This window comes from Tachysurus fulvidraco, chromosome 15 (genome assembly GCF_022655615.1).
Source record: "Tachysurus fulvidraco isolate hzauxx_2018 chromosome 15, HZAU_PFXX_2.0, whole genome shotgun sequence".
Classification (NCBI taxonomy): Eukaryota; Metazoa; Chordata; class Actinopteri; order Siluriformes; family Bagridae; genus Tachysurus; species Tachysurus fulvidraco.
Window position 1 is genome coordinate 5,069,468 of NC_062532.1, and position 19,212 is coordinate 5,088,679.

The 19,212-nt window shown below is 37.8% G+C and overlaps 3 protein-coding genes across 14 annotated transcripts in view; 2 read left to right on the forward strand and 1 right to left on the reverse strand.

The window, feature by feature from the left end:
• LOC113648365 overlaps positions 1–19,212 on the reverse strand; it is a 261,316-nt gene that overhangs the window by 63,022 nt on the left and 179,082 nt on the right. The gene's annotated exons all lie outside the window — the stretch shown is intronic.
• Positions 1–19,212, forward strand: part of LOC113659134 (carcinoembryonic antigen-related cell adhesion molecule 5-like) — a 569,148-nt gene that overhangs the window by 2,507 nt on the left and 547,429 nt on the right. The gene's annotated exons all lie outside the window — the stretch shown is intronic.
• On the forward strand, positions 10,074–17,205 carry LOC125138883. Of its 6 annotated transcripts, XR_007137998.1 has the most exons (6): positions 11,830–12,008; positions 14,504–14,728; positions 14,877–14,982; positions 16,014–16,253; positions 16,744–16,860; positions 17,025–17,205. XR_007137998.1 is itself a non-coding variant. In XM_047801227.1 (5 exons), the coding sequence occupies exons 1-5, from the start codon at positions 10,137–10,139 to the stop codon at positions 17,057–17,059; spliced, it is 762 nt and encodes a 253-aa protein (XP_047657183.1). In that variant the 5' UTR covers positions 10,074–10,136; the 3' UTR covers positions 17,060–17,205. The 6 variants fall into 6 exon arrangements, 2 of the variants coding, with proteins under 2 accessions (XP_047657183.1, XP_047657184.1); XM_047801227.1 differs by lacking the exons at positions 11,830–12,008; positions 14,504–14,728; positions 14,877–14,982 and adding exons at positions 10,074–10,191; positions 11,182–11,496; XR_007137997.1 differs by having other exon boundaries at positions 14,504–14,982.

Sequence of the window (19,212 nt, forward strand, 5' to 3'; positions counted from 1 at the left end):
GCTCTGGCTCTTCTCAGTTTGCGGAGGAAGTAGACGCTGCTTTGATTTCTTGGCCAGTGCTGCTGCATTTTCAGTCCAGGAGAGGTCCTCTGTGATGTGCACACCCAAGAACTTGGTGCTACTCACTCTCTCCACAGTGGCACCGTTGATGGTCAAAGGAGCATGCTGAGTGTGCGCTCTCCTGAAGTCGACAACAATTTATTTATGCAAACGAGGCTTCACCTAATTAAAAAAACAAATATACAGATTAACAAAAACAATTGGGGTTTTAATGTTATTAGAAATATATATATATTTGCTGTATCTATTTTTAAGATTATTTTGTTGTGTTTATGACTTGTTATTTATTTCTGGTTTGATAATGTGTTTAGTAATTTATTCTGAGGTGTTTATCTCTAATCTACAGCTCAGGTGTCCTCAGTGAAAGTGTCATACAGCTGCTTGTCCTCTGGAGTCATGAAAGTGACCTGTTCTGCTGATGGAGACAACCTTCACTTCAGCTGGACTTCTGACTTTAACACACTCCCTCAACTGGAGAACGGGACCAGCACTGTCACACTGGAACATCCAGGAAATCTCACCTGCCATGTAGAAAATAACGTCAGCCGTGACCACGATACCGTTAAACTCCATCAATGTATTGGTGAGTCTGTCTTTTATAAAGAATGATTTGATGAAGGATATAATATCATATAATATAATATAACTCTTTGTATTTTGTATATAAGTAAATTTGAGTCTTTAGATGATTTTGGTGAAAAATGCTAATTTAATGGTGAACTGGATTTTAAATAAAAGCCAAGAGTTTGCAGAAATATTTATTAATCACATAATCCCTGATGTTGTATATTTCAATATTTATTTATGTAAATGAGGCTCCAGCTAATTAAAAAATGCAGAAATGTACATACCGTATTTTCCGTACCATAAGGCGCACCGGATTATAAGACGCAGTCTCAATTACGGGGTCTATTTCTGTTCTTAACCCATACATAAGGTGCACCGTATTATAAGGCGCATGATAAAACAAAAAAAAAGGTAACGAACGCAAAACAGTGAGTTTAGTTGACCTTTATTCTACTATTTAACAATACACACACATTATTTTTTAATCAATCTTCTCCCACAAATCCATCAAAGTCCTCATCTTCTCTGAGCAATTTCACCATCAAACATGCCGGGTTCCCTCTCATCATTGTCGGAGTCAGTCTCGTTGCCAGGTGGCTGTTCAGCAATGATGCCGGCTTTCGCGAAAGCTCGGACAACAATAAAAGCAGACACCTTAGCCCAGACCCAATCCACAATCCATTCACATATGGTGGCGTAACTCGCCCGGCGCTGCCTCCCAGTCTTAGTAAAGGTGTGTTCGCCGTCTGTGATCCATCGCTCAGATATTTTTGGTTCAATTATGTGTTTGATTGTTATGGCTTCTTACTTTCCTGCACTGTCCACTTTATTAGAAACACCTGTAGACATTCATGAAGTTATCTAATCAGCCAATCATGTGTTTGATTTCTTTGACTTTTATTGTTGCATTGTTGATGGTACCAGATGAGCTGCATAAACTGCAGATCTTGTGGGACTTTTACATACAACAGTCTCTACATCTCTCATCAAGGTGTAAAAATGTTTAAACCCAACATTCATGCTATGGTCATAGAGATCAATAGGTGATAGGTTAAGAGATGTTCTTTACCTGCTGCGCTTCTGCCACATACAGTATTTCCAGGTTTTCCTATTAAAGTGGACAGTGTGTTTATTAGCCCATGCTGATTGTGTTGATTTTATCTTGATGATCTGCTTAATATGAGAAGTTGCTCTCTCTCTCTCTCTCTCTCTCTCTCTCTCTCAGATTACATGATTGTGTTCGTGTGGCTCTTTGAGGTCATCATCCTGCTGTCTGTGTTAGTGGGCACACTGTACATTTACCCCAGAATCTCCAGGAAACAGAAGACACCAGAGAGTAAGACGTTAATACTTGCTAGCTTAAAAAATTAACATATAAAAAAAGTCCATGTTTGAATTTAAAGTATGTGCTAAGATGTAAAAACAGAAGACCAGGAACATCTAGAAAACAGAATGTCTAAAACTGATGTATTGTCTAAAGCTGATCAACTGAGCTTTATTTTTTCCATCCAAATATCAGGACCAGGAAGCTCAGTAACCCTGAACAAGGATTAGAAGAGGCAGTCTGTGGCTGATCTCCTCTATATGAGCAGGCATCGCTCTCCGTCTCATCCAGACTAAAACCTGATAAAACTGTAACCATTACCATAACAGTGTAACAGTGCTATCTGCTTACCGACATTGCTTTTGCTCTCTGTTTTGGATTATTTGCTGTGTTTTAAATAAAATAATTCAGCCTCATTATTCATATATCATACTGAGTGCTAATTTTGTTTATGTTTTATTTCTAATTTTCTAACCACAATGTAATGCTTTGATGCCACAAAGGCATAAATTTAATATAATATTCAATATTTTTGAAATGTAAATCAAGTTATAAATTTAAGTCCTATGTAATAAATGTGTAAATGCCACTCATGTGTTCTAGACTGTTCTATTGTCTCTATATACTGTAGCATTAAGGAGGAACAGTGACAGGAAGAACGTCACCAAGTCAAGTCTAGAAGCTTTTATTGTCATTTTAACCATATATAGCTGTTGCAGTACACAGTGAAATGAGACAATGTTTCTCCAGGATCAGGGAGCTACATAGAATAAAGACAGAGCGAAGGACTTAGTAAGTTAGTCCTAGATACATAATGTGCATCTGTGCAACCTGGTGCAAACAGGACAAAAGACAGTGCAAACAAAAAATACAAGACAATACACAAAAGACAATACACAAAAACAGTGTAACCAGTGATCAGTGTAAATACTGTATGTTCAATCAAATTGTCATGTGCAGAAATACTGGATGGAACACAATAGTATCATAGCAGCAGTTACATGAGGTATTGTAAGGTATTGTGCAAAACAACAATCGACTGAAATGTGAGACCGCATGTACAAAGATCAAAAAAAGTGTGCAAAAGAGCATGTAAACAGTCTGTTATGGTGGTGCTGTAGACGTGGACGTAAATTGGAGTGTGTATTTGGTGTAGGTCATTGCAGTCCATACAGTTGATTGTGCGGGTGTGTGTGTGTGTGTGTGTGTGTGTGTGTGTGTGTGTGCGTGTGCATTGTGCTCGGTACAGTTAAGTTCAGTTCCTGACAGAGGTCTCCCAGTCAGGAAGTCCAGGATCCAGTTGCAGAGGAAGGTGTTCGGTCCCAGCATGCTCACCTTCTCAATTAGGTGCTGAGGGATGATTGTGTTGAATGCTGAACTAAAGACTATGAAAATAATTTGTACGTAAGTGTCTTTACTGTCCAGGTGGGTAAGGGCTACATGAAAGGCCGAGGCAATGGCGTCATCCATAGAGCGGGCTGGACGATATGCAAACTGTAGGGGGTCCAGTGAGGGTGGTAACTGGGTCTTGATGTGCCTCATGATGAGCTCCTTAAAGCACTTATCAAAGCATGGTCTTCCGTCCTGCTACACTGTTCCGCAACTGAGTGTAGAAGTCATTCAGTGCATCTGGGAGGGAGGCATCACTATCACAGGCAGGTGAAGCTGTCTTGTAGTTCACCTGTATGCCACATGCGCCGGGTTTCTCCGCTGTCCTGGAAGTGGCTGTGGATTGTCTAGGCTTGTGTGTGCTTTGATTCTATGATGGCTCGGGACAGTTTGGCCCTTGGCTAGGTCTCTAGGCTTCAGCAGCTCACACACTTTAGCAGTCATTCGTGGCTTCCGGTTGGAGCGTGTGGTGATGGTCTGGGAGACGGTCACATCATCAATGCACTTGCCTTGCACAATGCACATGTAGCTGGTCACTGATGCCGTGTACACCATCAAGAAGTGCAACCAATGACCACTGATTGCATACATATTCTATGTTTTACATATTACATATTCTACGAATGATATCTAATTTAGTTTAAAAAATCGAACTAGTAATCGTATCTTAAGAGTGATTCAAGACCAATCTCAAAGCAATTCTGAGCAAGGAAAATACAAACGTATATCTTAGAGAGGAGGCTCTGTATGACACATATGACATTATGGTCTAATACAGGGGTGGGCAAACTTTTTGATTCGCGGGCCACAATGGTTATTAAAATTTGACAGAGGGGCCGGGCCAGAATAGGAGATTTGTGTGAACTAATATAAATTAAATGTAAAAACCATTACATGAAAAGATTTAGCATTTAACAGGCAGCAAAACTCCATTGAGCTTAGTTTATTGTAAAAATTGTTTTACAAATTTATTAATTTAATAACGTAGTAATAAACTCCCATTCAGTTTCAGTGGGAACAGTGTTGTTGGTCTCATTTTTTTGCAAGTGCGTCAATGTCTGGTGTTATATTTGTTGTGGCAATTCTCAAGATAGATCCGAGATGTTGGTCAGTTGACCTGGATCTGTGACGGGCTTTGTTGATGTTCATGACGCTGAATGTCTGTTCAAACACATAGGTTGAACCAAACAACATCAGCATCTTCTGTGCCATCCTCCGGAGGTTTGGAAACGTGGCTTCGTTAATTGAAGCATAAAAGTTTGCCTTTGCTCTCCGGACACAAGAGACCTGCTGTCTCAACCATGCATTCTTTAAAAAATTTGCCTTCGGAGAAAGGCTTACTGGCCTTTGCTAATTTGAATGCCAGCAAAAAACTTGCCTTAGTACTGGACTCTTGAATCGCAGTTTGTCTGTGAAAAAGATTTTGCTGAGTCTGTAAATTAGCCGTCAATCACTGAGCTGTAGCTGCCCGTTTTTGTGGAGACTGTTTACTAGCGTAGTTAGCATGTTTTGTGGCAAAATGACGGCTGATGTATTCTTTAAAAACTGCTACATTTTCTTGGCATATCAGACACACAGCTGTTGATCGGATTTCAGTGAAAAAATATTTTGTTGTCCACTCTTTATTGAACACTCGGCACTCACTGTCTACTTTTCTTTTCTTCTGTCCGCTCATTTTAACTGAAGTGCAAAGCGACAAAATGAAGTAGAGAGTAACCGTTAACCGTAATGCATCAGACTCAAGGGTCAATGTCTTCGGGGTGTGCCATCTGCTGGGAAAAGATGGGAATTACAGCTTGGTAAAATGATTGCGGTGTCTATAATAAAATTTAATTTAATAATATAACGTGGAACGAGTTCGGCGGGCCGGATTAAAAAGCCCACCGGGCCGTATGTCTGGTCTAATATAAGCTTCACCATGTCTCTATGTTAAGATATTTGAGGCTATATCATGTAGAATCCTAAGACGGATTTTAGAAAAAAAAACTTTTATAGAATAAAAAAACTATAAAAAACTTTTATAGAATATATCATAGATGTTATCTCTATTATTATTTTTCACAAAAATAATCCCTACATGATCTAATGTATCTATCAGAATTTAAATACTGTACATTTCTTCTCCTTCTTCTGAAGAAATTCTTAAGCCTCTTAAAAGTCCTCCTCATTACACCTAAGACTTTTTGATCCTTTTGAGCTCTTTTTAGGGTTAAGATGCTTTGCAAATAACATATTGCAGTAACCGGGGTAGATTAGTAAACCCTGGACTCTTGAGCAGGAGCCTTTCCCAGGGGACTCAAGATGGTGGACAGTCTGGATGAGGTAATAACCCATGGCAGGGCACACACACACACACACACACACACACACACACACACACACACACACACACACACACACACACAATAGACAGTTTAGACATTTTAAAGGGCATATGTTTGTTGTCAATGGTTGCCCTTCTTGATGATGACATTCTTCCCGTCACTGTTCGTCCTTAACTGTATGCTACAGTATATACAGACAATAGAACAGTTTAGAACAAATGAGTGTGTAGGTGAGTTACATTAAAAAAAATACTAAAATCATTAATAATAACTAAAACAGATTTTATTTCAGCATTCACACATTCAGTACATAGGACTTAGAAATTAGATTTACATTTCAAAAATATTTAATATTTTATTAAATTGTTGCCACTGTAGCATTACAGCATTACAGAGGGCTTAAAATATAAAGGGGATGTTGTCACTAGGTAAAAGCCACTGGATAGCAGTGTTAGCGATGTCGTCAGTTAACCCAGGATATAATATATCTCAGGAATAAAACCTTTTAAAGGTTAAAACATGAAAGCTTTTGATCACAGTTTTGCCTTTGTATTTACCAGGGTATGAGTAGTGACATTAAAGCTGATGACTCATTGTTGTTGTAACTGTTGCTTAATTCATTATTTTCAATTCAATTTACTGTATGTGTATAAGCACTTCAACGATGGACAGCATAAGTATAGAAACAGAATAAATGTTTTCTAATGTCATTTAAAAAAGACAGACTCACTGGTACATTTTGGCAGTTTAGCTGCACTGTAGGCATGACTGACGTGATATTCGACATTACAGGTGACTTTTTTAATATGCATTTTACCCAGTACGAGAGTCTTGTTGTCGTCCTCCAACTGAGTGTTTGATTCAGAAGTCCAGCTGAAGTGCAGGTTGTCTCCATCAGCAGAACAAAAAATATTAAAAATATAACGTACCTGGGACCATGTTTCACCAAAAGAGATAAAATGACATTATACTATAATTTTAGCAGCTCTAACAGAGGGTTAAGGGTCTTTTGCATTTTAGCATACGTAACTGCATCAGTTTCTGTAGGAATGGACATGTGTTTTAAAACATCTGGATTTACTTAGAGATTAAAACATTGACCCCCACTGCTCCATGTAAATCTTTCCACTGTAATCAGCTGCTCTCCTTCTAAGTGGACATTTATAAAACATTCTCCATGCCGGCTTAGTGTCATCTAAACCCAGATTGTCCCCTTCCACACTGTAGCTTTCCTCCCATCCAGCTTTCCTCTTATTTACAGTTTTTACACAGACATTTACAATTTCTTTCCTTTTGCGTCATAGATCGGTAAAAACATGTCCTTTGTCTGCTCAAGGTAAAAACCATTAAAACCATCAAGCTTTGTTAAAAGTTCCAGTTCTGGGAAAGGGGTCGCCTTTATCCGGTGTTTCAAACCCTTCGTGGTATTCCTTAATAAAACATTTCCTCTTTTGACAAACTTGCTGATCATTTGTTGATGTTGATTTCAGTGTGGGTCACTGGGTGACCGTAGTCTGAGTAACGCTCATCCTCGTGTCTTTGAAATCCATTCTTGCAGCGTCCACTAGTCTCCTCAAAGTTGTGAATTTTGTGCCAGCAGAGTTTGTGTGAGGCCTGCAGAAGTGTTTTTAAATGTCTATCATCACTCGTCTTCTAGGAGCCAATATAGTGAGACAGCAGGGTCATTGGGGATCCATGCTTTGAGAGTCCATGCTGATAAAAACACTTTTGTAAAAATTAGATTTTAGAAATGAGAAAATGTTAGAACATTTAAAACACTTGGGTCCATTAAAAAAGAAAAGTTTAATCACAACTAAGCCACTTGGTTTTTTGCAGATTAAAATCTCTCCATATCACCGAGATCAGATCCGAATCAGGTATTTTTGTACTGTTTGAAACAAAATGTTGCGATTCTGCTAAAAAATGTCTACTAGGGCCCTGCCTTCTTTCTTCCATAGAAGAATAGAACACTCTGAAGAACCCAGTGTAATTTGTCCCATACAAAGTTGACTAAGTGCTGTTGAATTTTTTCACCAAGGCCACAGTTAAGCTAGGCGATGCCACAGTGTTGAGTCTACTAGATTGTTGGCCACCAGTACCCTCCCCCTTAGTGACATGTTCGCTTTTAGCCATTTCCCTTTTTTGTTTACCTTCTATTTTTCCTAATACTCAGTCCCAGTTTTTCCTTTCATCATTTAAATAAATCCCTATGTCTCTGAATTCTTTTGTCCACTTTTGTTCACTTGCTAGTTTTGGTAAACCGAAGGTCCAATTTCCTATTGCAATAGCTTCACTTTTTCTCCAGTTGATTCTCGATGAGGAAACTTGACTAAAATCAGAAACGACTTTTTCTAAAACCTTAATTGTGTTTTGATTTAGTACTAAAACCATAACATCATCTGCCTACGCAGATAAAACATGTGGAGCATTAAAACCAGGAAGAATAAAACCATTAATGACATTTGTATTGTGTAAAAACGGTCTAATAGATAAAGTGTACAACATACCTGATAAAGAACAAATTAATATTTACATTATATTTAACAGTAAATAGAGCACACGTAACCACTCTGTGGATCTTGAGTACACATTCATACTTAACATCCTGGTACATCCCTTTATCATTGCTATAAGACTGGGGTTGAGACCAAAAGCCTCCGGAGTTTTGACCTTGTGTGTTACTTCTTTGCTGTTTTAATTCTTCCTGAACTTTTTGTCTGTAAACTGCTTCCTTCATTGACCTGCTTGTCTTACCAGGGTGTCTTTAATTACAAACCCCTTTAGCGACCACAATCTCAACTTTGTGAATCTCATCCACAAACATCACCACAGCCTTGTTCATGCTGGCAGCAGAAAAAACATGCTCTTCCTGCCGATTAGCTTAGCTACCGCTGAGGTGCCTCCTCTACTGTGCACGTGACAGTCGGTAACAGTTTAAACCCATGTTTTTCGTGTCAGGATTGTAAAAGCCACTACTGAGCGCTACAGAGCACCGGTTAGTCATGATACAGCACCTTGGAAGCAGGGAGGGTTAAGGGCCTTGTTTAAGGGCCCTACAGTGGCAGTTGGCATTGCTGGGGCTTGCACCCTATAACCCTGAGCCTTAACCACTTGAGCTACCACAAGCCTCACATCTCACACACAACACACACACATCATCAATCATCATCATCATCACATCCACTCATCACTGACTCTGTACTCACAGCACAACTAAAGAGATCTTACAAATATCTTTATTCTGGTTAGAAATAAAGGATTAAATATAAATGAGTAGTAATCTATCTATAGTATATTAATATTTAAAAATTAGTAAATATACCTTAAATTGTGCTTAACATAAAAAAAAAAAAATAATAAGTTTGCTATTGTTTTTCTTGTTTTCTTTTCCTACTTGTAGACACACTAATGCCATCAACCATGGTCTTTAATCATATGTAAGGTTTTTGGGTCCTGATGAAAATTAAAAAGAAGAGAAAATAAAAAAGGAAGGTTTTCTGTTGCAGTTTTTAGTGTTGAACCCACACAAGCATGCAGCTTCCTAACACCAACATTTCAGCTTCTCTTTTTAAAGAAAAAAGTTGTACATAAGAAGGGTCAGTTTTTTAGGCTGTTTTCTACCTTTTTTAAGTGTTACGCGAGTGAAATATTTGATCAAAATATCTAACATTGTTCAGCTTTAAATGCATTTTCAGTTTATGTCTAAAACTTTCTAATGAGTTGATTTAAATTTCTGTGGCTTGTCTATCATCTTGTGTTTCTGGTGAAGAGCAATTGCAGTGCTTGCTTCCAAAAAATAAAATAATTAAATGAAGAAATAAAAAAAAGAAACGATGAATCATTGATTTTTAATAATTTTTACATTTATCTGAAATAAACATGGAAAATGTTAAACTCAGGATATCAGGATTAAATGGATGGGTAATACTTACAAACAAAGGCAGATGTAAGTGCAGATTCTATTTATTATAATGTGCAAAAAGAAATAAATATGTAAAGCAGGACAACTCTAAACAAAAGCACTAGGAAGGAAAAGATACAACCATGAAGACAAGGATGAGACACACTTTAGCACCAACAGTAACAAGACCAAGACACAATGAGAAAATGAGAACTTAAATGATGTGGCACTAAAGTGATAATCCAACACAGGTGAGCGTGATCATGGGGGGAAATGGGAAACACAACAATGATGAGACCTAAAAAGGACCAGGCTGTTATGAGAGGTTTATAGACCCTGTATGACCATGTAAGTATGAGTGAGTAAAATATTTCTTCAGACAAGACGAACAAACCACAGGGCTGCTTTAACATTTTCAAGTCAAGGGATGTAGATGGTGTATGGAACTTCCTGTTTCTCAGTAAAGTATTATTAGTTCTGTAAAAGAAGCTTCATCTTGCTTTTGTAGTCATTCATTACTCAGGTCCAAGATCTCCATCAAGTACAGAGAGAGGATTGTTCTCTGGACAAAATGAGAATACAGGTCATTTTTGGTGTCCTGTTGATTTACACCCATGTTGTCATGGGTAAGTTTTATCCTCTATTAATGCATGATTCATTTATTTACTACATGTGCAGTTGTACAGTTTCAGCTTTATGAAATGAGAAATGGTCTAAATGGAGGTTTAAACCTGTGAGATCAGATCAGCTTTTTAATGAAAACTTCCTGCACTTCAAATGTAGGGAATGTTATTTTTCTGTTAATGACTTCAATCAATTCATGTTTTAGGAAAACATTTAATAATTCTACAAAATTAAACTGATCTAAACTGTCTAAAATATATTTTAATATATAATAATTTTGTTGTTTAACCCTGTGTCCAATTTTCTTTTCCATTAATTACATTTACATTTACAGCATGTGACAGACACACTTATCCAGAGCGATGTACAAAAGTGCTTTTAAGTCTCTAACATTGAATACATTAACTCTGGGCGTGTCTGTGTCGAATGTGCTGCTTTACAGCCAGACTGGTTTGGATCTTGGAGGATGTTCTGTGAGAGTGTTACACATCATCAGTGTTAAGATGTAGATTTAAAGGAGTCTAAAGCAAGTAAAGTTTTCACAGTACAGATTATGGCTGGGCGAAATGACAAAAATCTAATCAAAATACATATTACAAATACATAACCACAATCAAACAGACGTAAATATTAATTACATTTTAACTTCGTGATTTTTTTTCTATATTTCTTTAAGCTCCTTTCAAAAAATGAACTTGCACAACATGTGAACAGAAGACTTGCACAACAGTTTTTCTGAACTATCATTTATCCTTTAATCAACTGTGATGTTAGAATGATTTCCCTGCCATTTTAATCGTAAATACATTTTATCGACTGTGTTTAATGACAACGACATTGACGATATGTCACGGCGTCATGCTAACCGCTAACACATCTTGTGGGAACGAATACTAATAAAACCTCCTTTTTTACTAAAGAACGTGGGTCACTATCCACTATATTATTACAATATTATTAACAGAATGCTGATGATTTTTTTCCCTCTGCAGGTTCACTGTTTCAGGATCATGTTGTCTGTAGATATAATCAGATTAAACCGTGTTATGTAGCTGTGGGACAACGACTGCAAATGCCGCTGGAGGATGGGTTTGACCTAAAGACCACTACTAGTTTAATTATAAGATATAGAAAAACCCAAAGTTCCCCACCAACACCACGTCTCCCAAGATGGCAGTTTGTTAATGATAATAAAACTATGATACTAACCAGTGCAGAGAGGAACGACTCTGGAACATACACTTTAAACACCTTTGATGTAGACGGGAGAAGTAAAGGCAGTTATACTCTCCAGGTGAACATTGAAGGTAGGACCACACAACCTCTAATCACATCACACAGCACACTACAAGTTATTTCATAAATGTATAAAATATAAACATTCATCCACATTGTAGCAGACATACCAAGTGTCCCGGGAGTCTCCCGCATATTCATAGCGGCTCCCTGATTCCCGCAAAATAGTTAAAATCTCCCGGAATCTAGAGCGAGCGACAGAGACTGTGCTCCAAACCTTGGCAGAGGGGGAGGGGGAGACCTTGCGTGTGTGTGTGTGTGTGTATATATGTGCGTCATTAAGCGCGTGTAAGTCAGAGAGCATCCTGATTGGCCTGATTTCGGTAAATCAACCAATCAATTGTCAGTGTGGGCGGGCTTTTATCTCTTCTCCTGAATCGAATTAATCAGTAGTGATGGGAAGTTCGGTTCTTTTCCGCGAACCGGTTCTTTCGGACAGTTCGATTTAATGAGCCAGTTCAAAAATCCAGTTCACCAGTTCTTATACGTCCTGACGCAAATTCCATCATCCCGCTGCCGGCAGGTAATACAATCAATTTAACACATTCGAAAAGTTCTTTGTAATCATAACTTTAGTTGAATACTTTAAGTTTTGCAACTAAAACACCCAGTACAGGCATTTATGTGCAAACGTGGATGTTTTACGTGTCTTAAAGGTATAAAGTTAATAAACTAGTTTTCATCAACTTACAAAAAGCGGCATATAAAAATACAGACTAACCTGCACAATAGTCAATAGTAAAATTAACTGACATATATTGAGTGACATATATAGATTTTTTTTTTTATCTAAAAATGTTTAATAGCCTATGACTAGTTACTATGCATATCCCAATATGTATAATTTACTCTGCAGGTTCACGCATGCGCAGCATCAACAGTATGTCCGAAACAGTTCGTTCAGTGTACTGATGATTCGCTGTACCAATTCATCGGTTCTAGGACGCGTCCGAAAGAAACAGTTCTCAGTTCAGTGTACTGATGATTCACTGTAACAGTTCGGATATTAGAGCATGCGCAGTATCAACAGCTCATTGGTTCTCGGACGCGTCCGAAAGAAACAGTTCTCAGTTCAGTGTACTGATGATTCACTGTAACAGTTCGGATATTAGAGCATGCGCAGTATCAACAGCTCATTGGTTCTCGGACGCGTCCGAAAGAAACAGTTCTCAGTTCAGTGTACTGGTGATTTGCTGTATCGGGTTCAGTAATTCACGCATGCGCAGTATCAAACAGCTCGCGCTCACAGTACTCTCAGCACAAAATGTCTCAGTTCAGTATACAGGAGTTACATATACTCCGGGATATTAGTTTATTTAGTGTCGGCCCGACTGTCAGGCATGACCGAAAGTGAGTAACTTTAGTAACTTGTGGATCAGCGCTGATTCAAGACGCGAACTGTTTAGAACGAATCAGTCCGACTTGGTGAACCAGTTCATCCAGTTCACTAAAAAGAACTGGTTCAAAAGAACGATTCGTTCACGAACTGGCCATCACTATTAATCAGTGTATCTAGAAACAGGAGCGCCATCATGGCCCATGGCAGAGGGACAGAGCCCCCAAAAAACCACAATATCAGGAGGATGGTTTCCGGAATACCTCCCGGAAAATACTTTTTGCAGGTTGGGATGTCTGCTATAGTCTCTTTCAAGATTTTGTTTTATGTTTTTATATTTATTTATGCAAATGAGGCCTCCATCTAATTAAAAATTGCAGAAACGTAAATATTAACCGAACAACAAAAACAACCTAGGATTTTAATGTCATTAGAAACTTACATGTTTATTTCTCACATATACAGGGGCAGGTCATACAATTAGAATATCATCAAAAAGTTGACTTATTTCACTAATTCCATTCAAAAAGTGAAACTCCAACAAGTCCTGTTGGAAAATGAAACCTGCATCTCCATAAAGTTGGTCAGCAGCAGGAAGCATGAAGTGCTCTAAAACTTCCTGGTATACGGCTGCGTTGACCTTGGACCTTTAGAAAACACAGTGGACCAACACCAGCAGATGACATGGCACCCCAAACCATCACTGACTGTGGAAACTTTACACTGGACCTCAAGCAAACGTGGATTGTGTGCCTCTCCCTCTCTTCCTCCAGACTCTGGGACCCTGATTTCCAAAGGAAATGCAAAATTTACTTTCATCAGAGAACATAACTTTGGACCACTCAGCAGCAGTTGAGTCCTTTTGTCTTTAGCCCAGGCGAGACGCTTCTGACGCTGTCTGTGCACTTCATGACCAACTTTACGGAGATGCAGATTTCATTTTCCAACAGTGCCCTGCACACAGTGCCAAAGCTACCAGTACCTGGTTTAAGGACCATGGTATCCCTGTTCTTACAGTTTTTTTCAATCGCTAACAAGCGCTTACCTATACTTAAGATAATTTTTCTAAACTCTTAACACAGACTCACACCTACAAAACACAATTGGCCAAATTGATAATTTTCCTCTCAAAAACACATTTTGTTAAATATATACTAACTCTCCATTTCAAAACAGAACACATCTTTCTCTGCACACACTAACTTTACCGAAACACTAGAAATCTGACTCAAAATGAAATTATTCTGTCAAAGAATAACACTTGTTTTCACTTCACAAGGTATATGCAGTCAATCAAAGTACACCAGGTTTCAAAATACTGGCTATTGTTGACATTAGAAAAACTGCATAGACTTTTATGTTTCAGGTAACATGCATCCACCTTTTACACAAAATGTCTTAGTTGGGAACTGTATGTCCACATGTACAGTAATGTTCACATTCAAATGCATTCCAGTAAAAAGCAAATCAGTTATTTTTTTCTTTACTGTTTACTTAAGGAGGTACAGTAGAAACACAATATAATAGAAGAGAAAAAGTTTTACAGTATTGCTTACAGTGAACAAAATAGCATATATAAGAGCATTCTGAAAAACAAAAAACAAAACAGCAAAAAGCCCAGATAAGAAGGGGGGAACTAAAAATAGCACAAAATTAATGTATCTAATCCCTGCAATCTTCAGGGTTAGGCCACATGTTTTCGTCAACATCACATCTGATATCATCTAAGGCGATGCACCTGGGATAAAATCGCTTGGTATGTTGGATCCACCCTTGGCAATCTTGAACTGTGATGTCCCTGCAGCCAGCATCCATGGCTTCAAGGAGGGACATCTGGTCATGTGGCTGATGGTCATAAACCTTCCACCTCCATACAGAAAAGAACTCCACTATGGGGTTGAGGAAAGGTGAATAGGGTGGAACGAAGAGACTTACCAGTCTTGGGTGGACTTCAAACCATGCTGTTATTGCTTGCGAATGATGGAAAGCAACTTTTTCTCAGGTAATTACAAATGTCCTCATGTTTTCACCCTCCTGATCCTGCTCTGGTACCAGGCGCTGGTGGAGATCATTGAGAGAGGCAAGGAGGCGTTCGGTATTATAGGGTCCAACCTGACATCTGTGAAGGAGTAATCCTGCATTTGCCATTGCTGCACACATGGTAATGTCGAATAATGGAGGTGATTGTTTGTTTATTATCAGCTGAGATATATTGTTTTTGAACTGATATCATTGCAGAAGCAGAGGATTTTATACTGTATCTAAGGTTTGGAATATTGTTTTTGCTATTGTGGGATGTTGTGTGTTAACATTCGTGAATATTACAAAAACATCCATAATTTTGTTGGGAGGTATAGCTTGTCTGTTAAGAAAATGTAAGCATTGTGGAAATGTGTTCACTGATTGCATATTGTGTGAAAAGGACATGAAATGTGTGAAAGTTATGGCCACAAAAGACTGATGCTGTGCTAATTGTGTTTAGAGTTTTGAAAATGTGACAAATGTTTGGACAAACGCTTGGTAGCGACTGAAAAAAACTGTAATTGGCCAGCTAACTCTCTTGACCTTACACCCAGCGAATTTCTATGGGGTATTGTGAAGAGGAAGATGCGATATGCCAGACCCAACAATGCATAAGAGCTGAAGGCCACTATCAGAGCAACCTGGGCTCTCATAACACCTAAGCAGTGCCACAGATCGACTCCATGATCCACTGATCGACTAAATGCAACGCCACATTGCTGCAGTAATTCAGGCAAAAGGAACCCCAACTAAGTATTGAGTGCTGTACATACTCATACTTTTCATGTTCATACTTTTCCGTTGGCCCAGATTTCTAAAAATCCTTTCTTTGTATTGGTCTTAAGTAATATTCAAATTTTCTGAGATGAATTTGGGATTGTCCTTAGTTGTCGGTTATAATCATCAAAATTAAAAGAAATAAACATTTGAAATATATCAGTCTGTGTGTAATGAATGAATATAATATACAAGATTCACTTTTTGAATGGAATTAGTGAAATAAATCAACTTTTTGATGATATTCTAATTATATGACCAGCACCTGTATATTTGAGTTTATGTTGCTGTTTTTTTTTAAAAATTTCCTCTGATATTTTTGGTTTGATTATGTGTTTGATTGTTATGGCTTCTGTAGTAATTCATCCCGAGGTGTTTATCTCTAATCTACAGCTCAGGTGTCCTCAGTGAAATTGTCCTACAGCTGCTTGTTTCCGGAGGTCAGGAGAGTGTTCTGTTCTGCTGATGGAGACAACCTTCACTACAGCTGGACTTCTGCGTTTAACACTCGTTTGGAGGACAACAACAAAACTATTGTACTGGATATAATACATAATAATAATAATGTCACCTGTCATGTTGAAAATCACGTCAGTCATGAGCACAATTCCATTAACCTCCCGACATGTATTGGTGAGTTTGTCTTTTTAAGTAACAAATGAATCTAATACTGTAAAAGCTTTAATAATAAATATCACTAACACTATTGTGCAGTGCTTCTTACTTTCCTGCACCATCCACTTTATTAGAAACACCCGTAGGCATTCATGAAGTTATCTAATCAGCCAATCATGTGTTTGATTTCTTGCATTGTTGATGGTAACGGACGAGTTGCCTAAACTGCAGATCTTGATGGGAATCACTACATCTCTCATCAAGGTGTAAAAACATTGTTTCAACCCAAGATTCATGCCATGATTAAAGTCATAGATCAATAAGTGAACATTAAAAGATGTTCTTTACCTGCTGTGCTGCTGACACATATTTCCAGGTGTTCTTATTAAAGTGGACAGTGTATTAATTAGCCCATGCTGTCTGTGTTGATTTTACTTGATGGTCTATTTTATATGAGCATTTGTGCTCTCTCTCTCTCTCTCTCTTTCTCTCTCTATCTCTCTCTCAGATTTCATGATCGTGTTTGTGCTCGTGTGGCTCTTTGAGGTCATCATCCTGCTGTCTGTGTTAGTGGGCTCACTGTACATTTACCCCAGAATCTACAGGAAACAGAGGACACCAGAGAGTAAGACTTTAATACTTGTTAGCTTGGAAAATAAACATATTACCAAAGTTCAAATTTTAGTTTGAAGTATGTGCTAACGTAAAAACTAGAAAACTGAAAGTCTAAAACTGATGTTTTGTCTAAAGCTGATCAACTGAGCTTTATTTTTTCCATCCAAATATCAGGACCAGGAAGCTCTGTAACCCTGAACAAGGATTAGAAGAGGCAGTCCGTGGCTGATCTCCTCTATATGAGCAGGCATCGCTCTCCGTCTCATCCAGACTAAAACCTGATAAAACTGTAACCATTACCATAACAGTGTAACAGTGCTATCTGATTACCAACCTTGCTATTGCTCTCTGTTTTGGATTATTTGCTGTGTTTAAAAAATTTATTAATTCAGCCTCATTATTCATATTATATTGAGTGCTAATTTTGTTTATGTTTTAGTTCTAATATTCTAACCACAATGTAATGCTTTGATGCTACAAAGGCAAAAAAATATATAATTTTCAATATTGAAATGTAAATCAAGTTCTAAATTTAAGTCCTATGTAATGAATGTGTAAATGCTGAAATAAAACCTACACACTCATGTGTTCTAGACTGTTCTATTGTCTCTATATACTGTAGCATACAGTTACGGAGGATCAGTGACAGGAAGAACGTCACCAAGTCAAGAAGCTTTTATTGTCATTTCAACCATATATAGCTGTTGCAGTACACAGTGAAATGAGACAACGTTTCTCCAGGATCAGGGAGCTACATAGAACAAAGACAGAGCGAAGGACTTAGTAAGTTAGTCCTAGATACATAAAGTGTGTCTGTGCAACCTGGTGCAAACAGTGCAGGACAAGACAAACAAGACAGTACAGGACAGAAGACAAAAAAGTCAGTGTAGGACAAAAGACAGTTCAAACAAAAAATACAAGACAATACACAAAAGACAATACACAAAAACAGTGACCAGTATAAATACTGTATGTTCAATCAATATTACGTGTGCAGAAATACTGGAAGGAACACATTAGTATCATAGCAGCAATTACATGAGGTATTGTAAAAACGTTTTGATCCTTTTGAGCTCTTTTTAGGTTTAAGATGCTTTGCAAATAACATACTGCAGTAACCGGGGTAGATTAGTAAACCCTGGACTCTTGAGCAGGAGCCTTTCCCAGGGGACTCAAGAGGGTGGACAGTCTGGATGAGACACACACACACACACACACACACACACACACACACACACACACACACACACACACACACACACACACACACACCCTAGACAGTTTAGACATTTTAAAGGGCATATGATTGTAGTCAATGGTTGCCCTTCTTGATGACATTCTTCCTGTCACTGTACCTCCTTAACTGTATGCTACAGTATATTCAGACAATACAACAGTTTAGAACAAATGAGTGTGTAGGTGAGTTACATTAAAAATACTAAAATCATCAATAATAACAAATAATAACAGATTTTATTTCAGCATTCACACATTCTGTACATAGGACTTAAAAATTAGATTTACATTTCAAAAAAATTTAATATTTTATTAAATTGTTGCCACTGTAGAATCACAGCATTACAGAGGGCTTAAAATATAAAGGGGATGTTGTCACTAGGTAAAAGCCACTGGATAGCAGTGTTAGCGATGTCATCAGCTAACCCAGGATATAATATTTCTCAGGAATAAAACCGTTTAAAGTTTAAAACATGAAAGCTTTTGAGCACACAGTTTTGCCTTTGTATTTACCAGGGTATGAGTAGTGACATTAATGCTGATGACTGTTAATTACTGTAACTGTTGCTTAATTCATTATTTTCAATTCAATTTACTGTATGTGTATAAGCACTTCAACGATGGACATTGTCTCAAAGCAGCTTTACAGAAGTATAAAAACAGAATAAATATTTTCTAATGTTTTTTTAAAAAAGACAGACTCACTGGTACATTTTGGCAGTTCAGTGACTGACGTCAGGCATGACTGACGTGATATTCGACATGACAGGTGACTTTTTCAATATGCATTTTATCCAGTACGAGAGTTTTGTTGTTGCCCTCCAACTGAGTGTTTAACGCAGAAGTCCAGCTGAAGTAAAGGTTGTCTCCAGGTTTGTCTTCCCCGAGGAAGAAAAGGTTTGTCTTCCCCGAGGAAGATAAACACCTCGGGATGAATTACTATGGACACCATAACAAATAAACACAAAATCAAAGCAAAATCATACAAAGAAATTAGAAGGACATATATATCACAATATATATATATACTTCTGCATTTTTAATTAAATGAAGCCTCATTTGAATAAAAATATTAAACTGTAAAATGAAATATTGAGAGAGACTATAGTTATAGTTAATATATTTT

Bases quoted from the DNA above. Each gene is read 5' to 3' on its own strand.
- LOC125138883 (XM_047801227.1), top strand. From the start codon at position 10,137: ATGAGAATACAGGTCATTTTTGGTGTCCTGTTGATTTACACCCATGTT. The intron at 11,497-16,013 runs GTAGGACCACAC...TCTAATCTACAG, and splicing joins TCTCCAGGTGAACATTGAAG to CTCAGGTGTCCTCAGTGAAA. The intron at 16,254-16,743 runs GTGAGTTTGTCT...TCTCTCTCTCAG, and splicing joins TAACCTCCCGACATGTATTG to ATTTCATGATCGTGTTTGTG.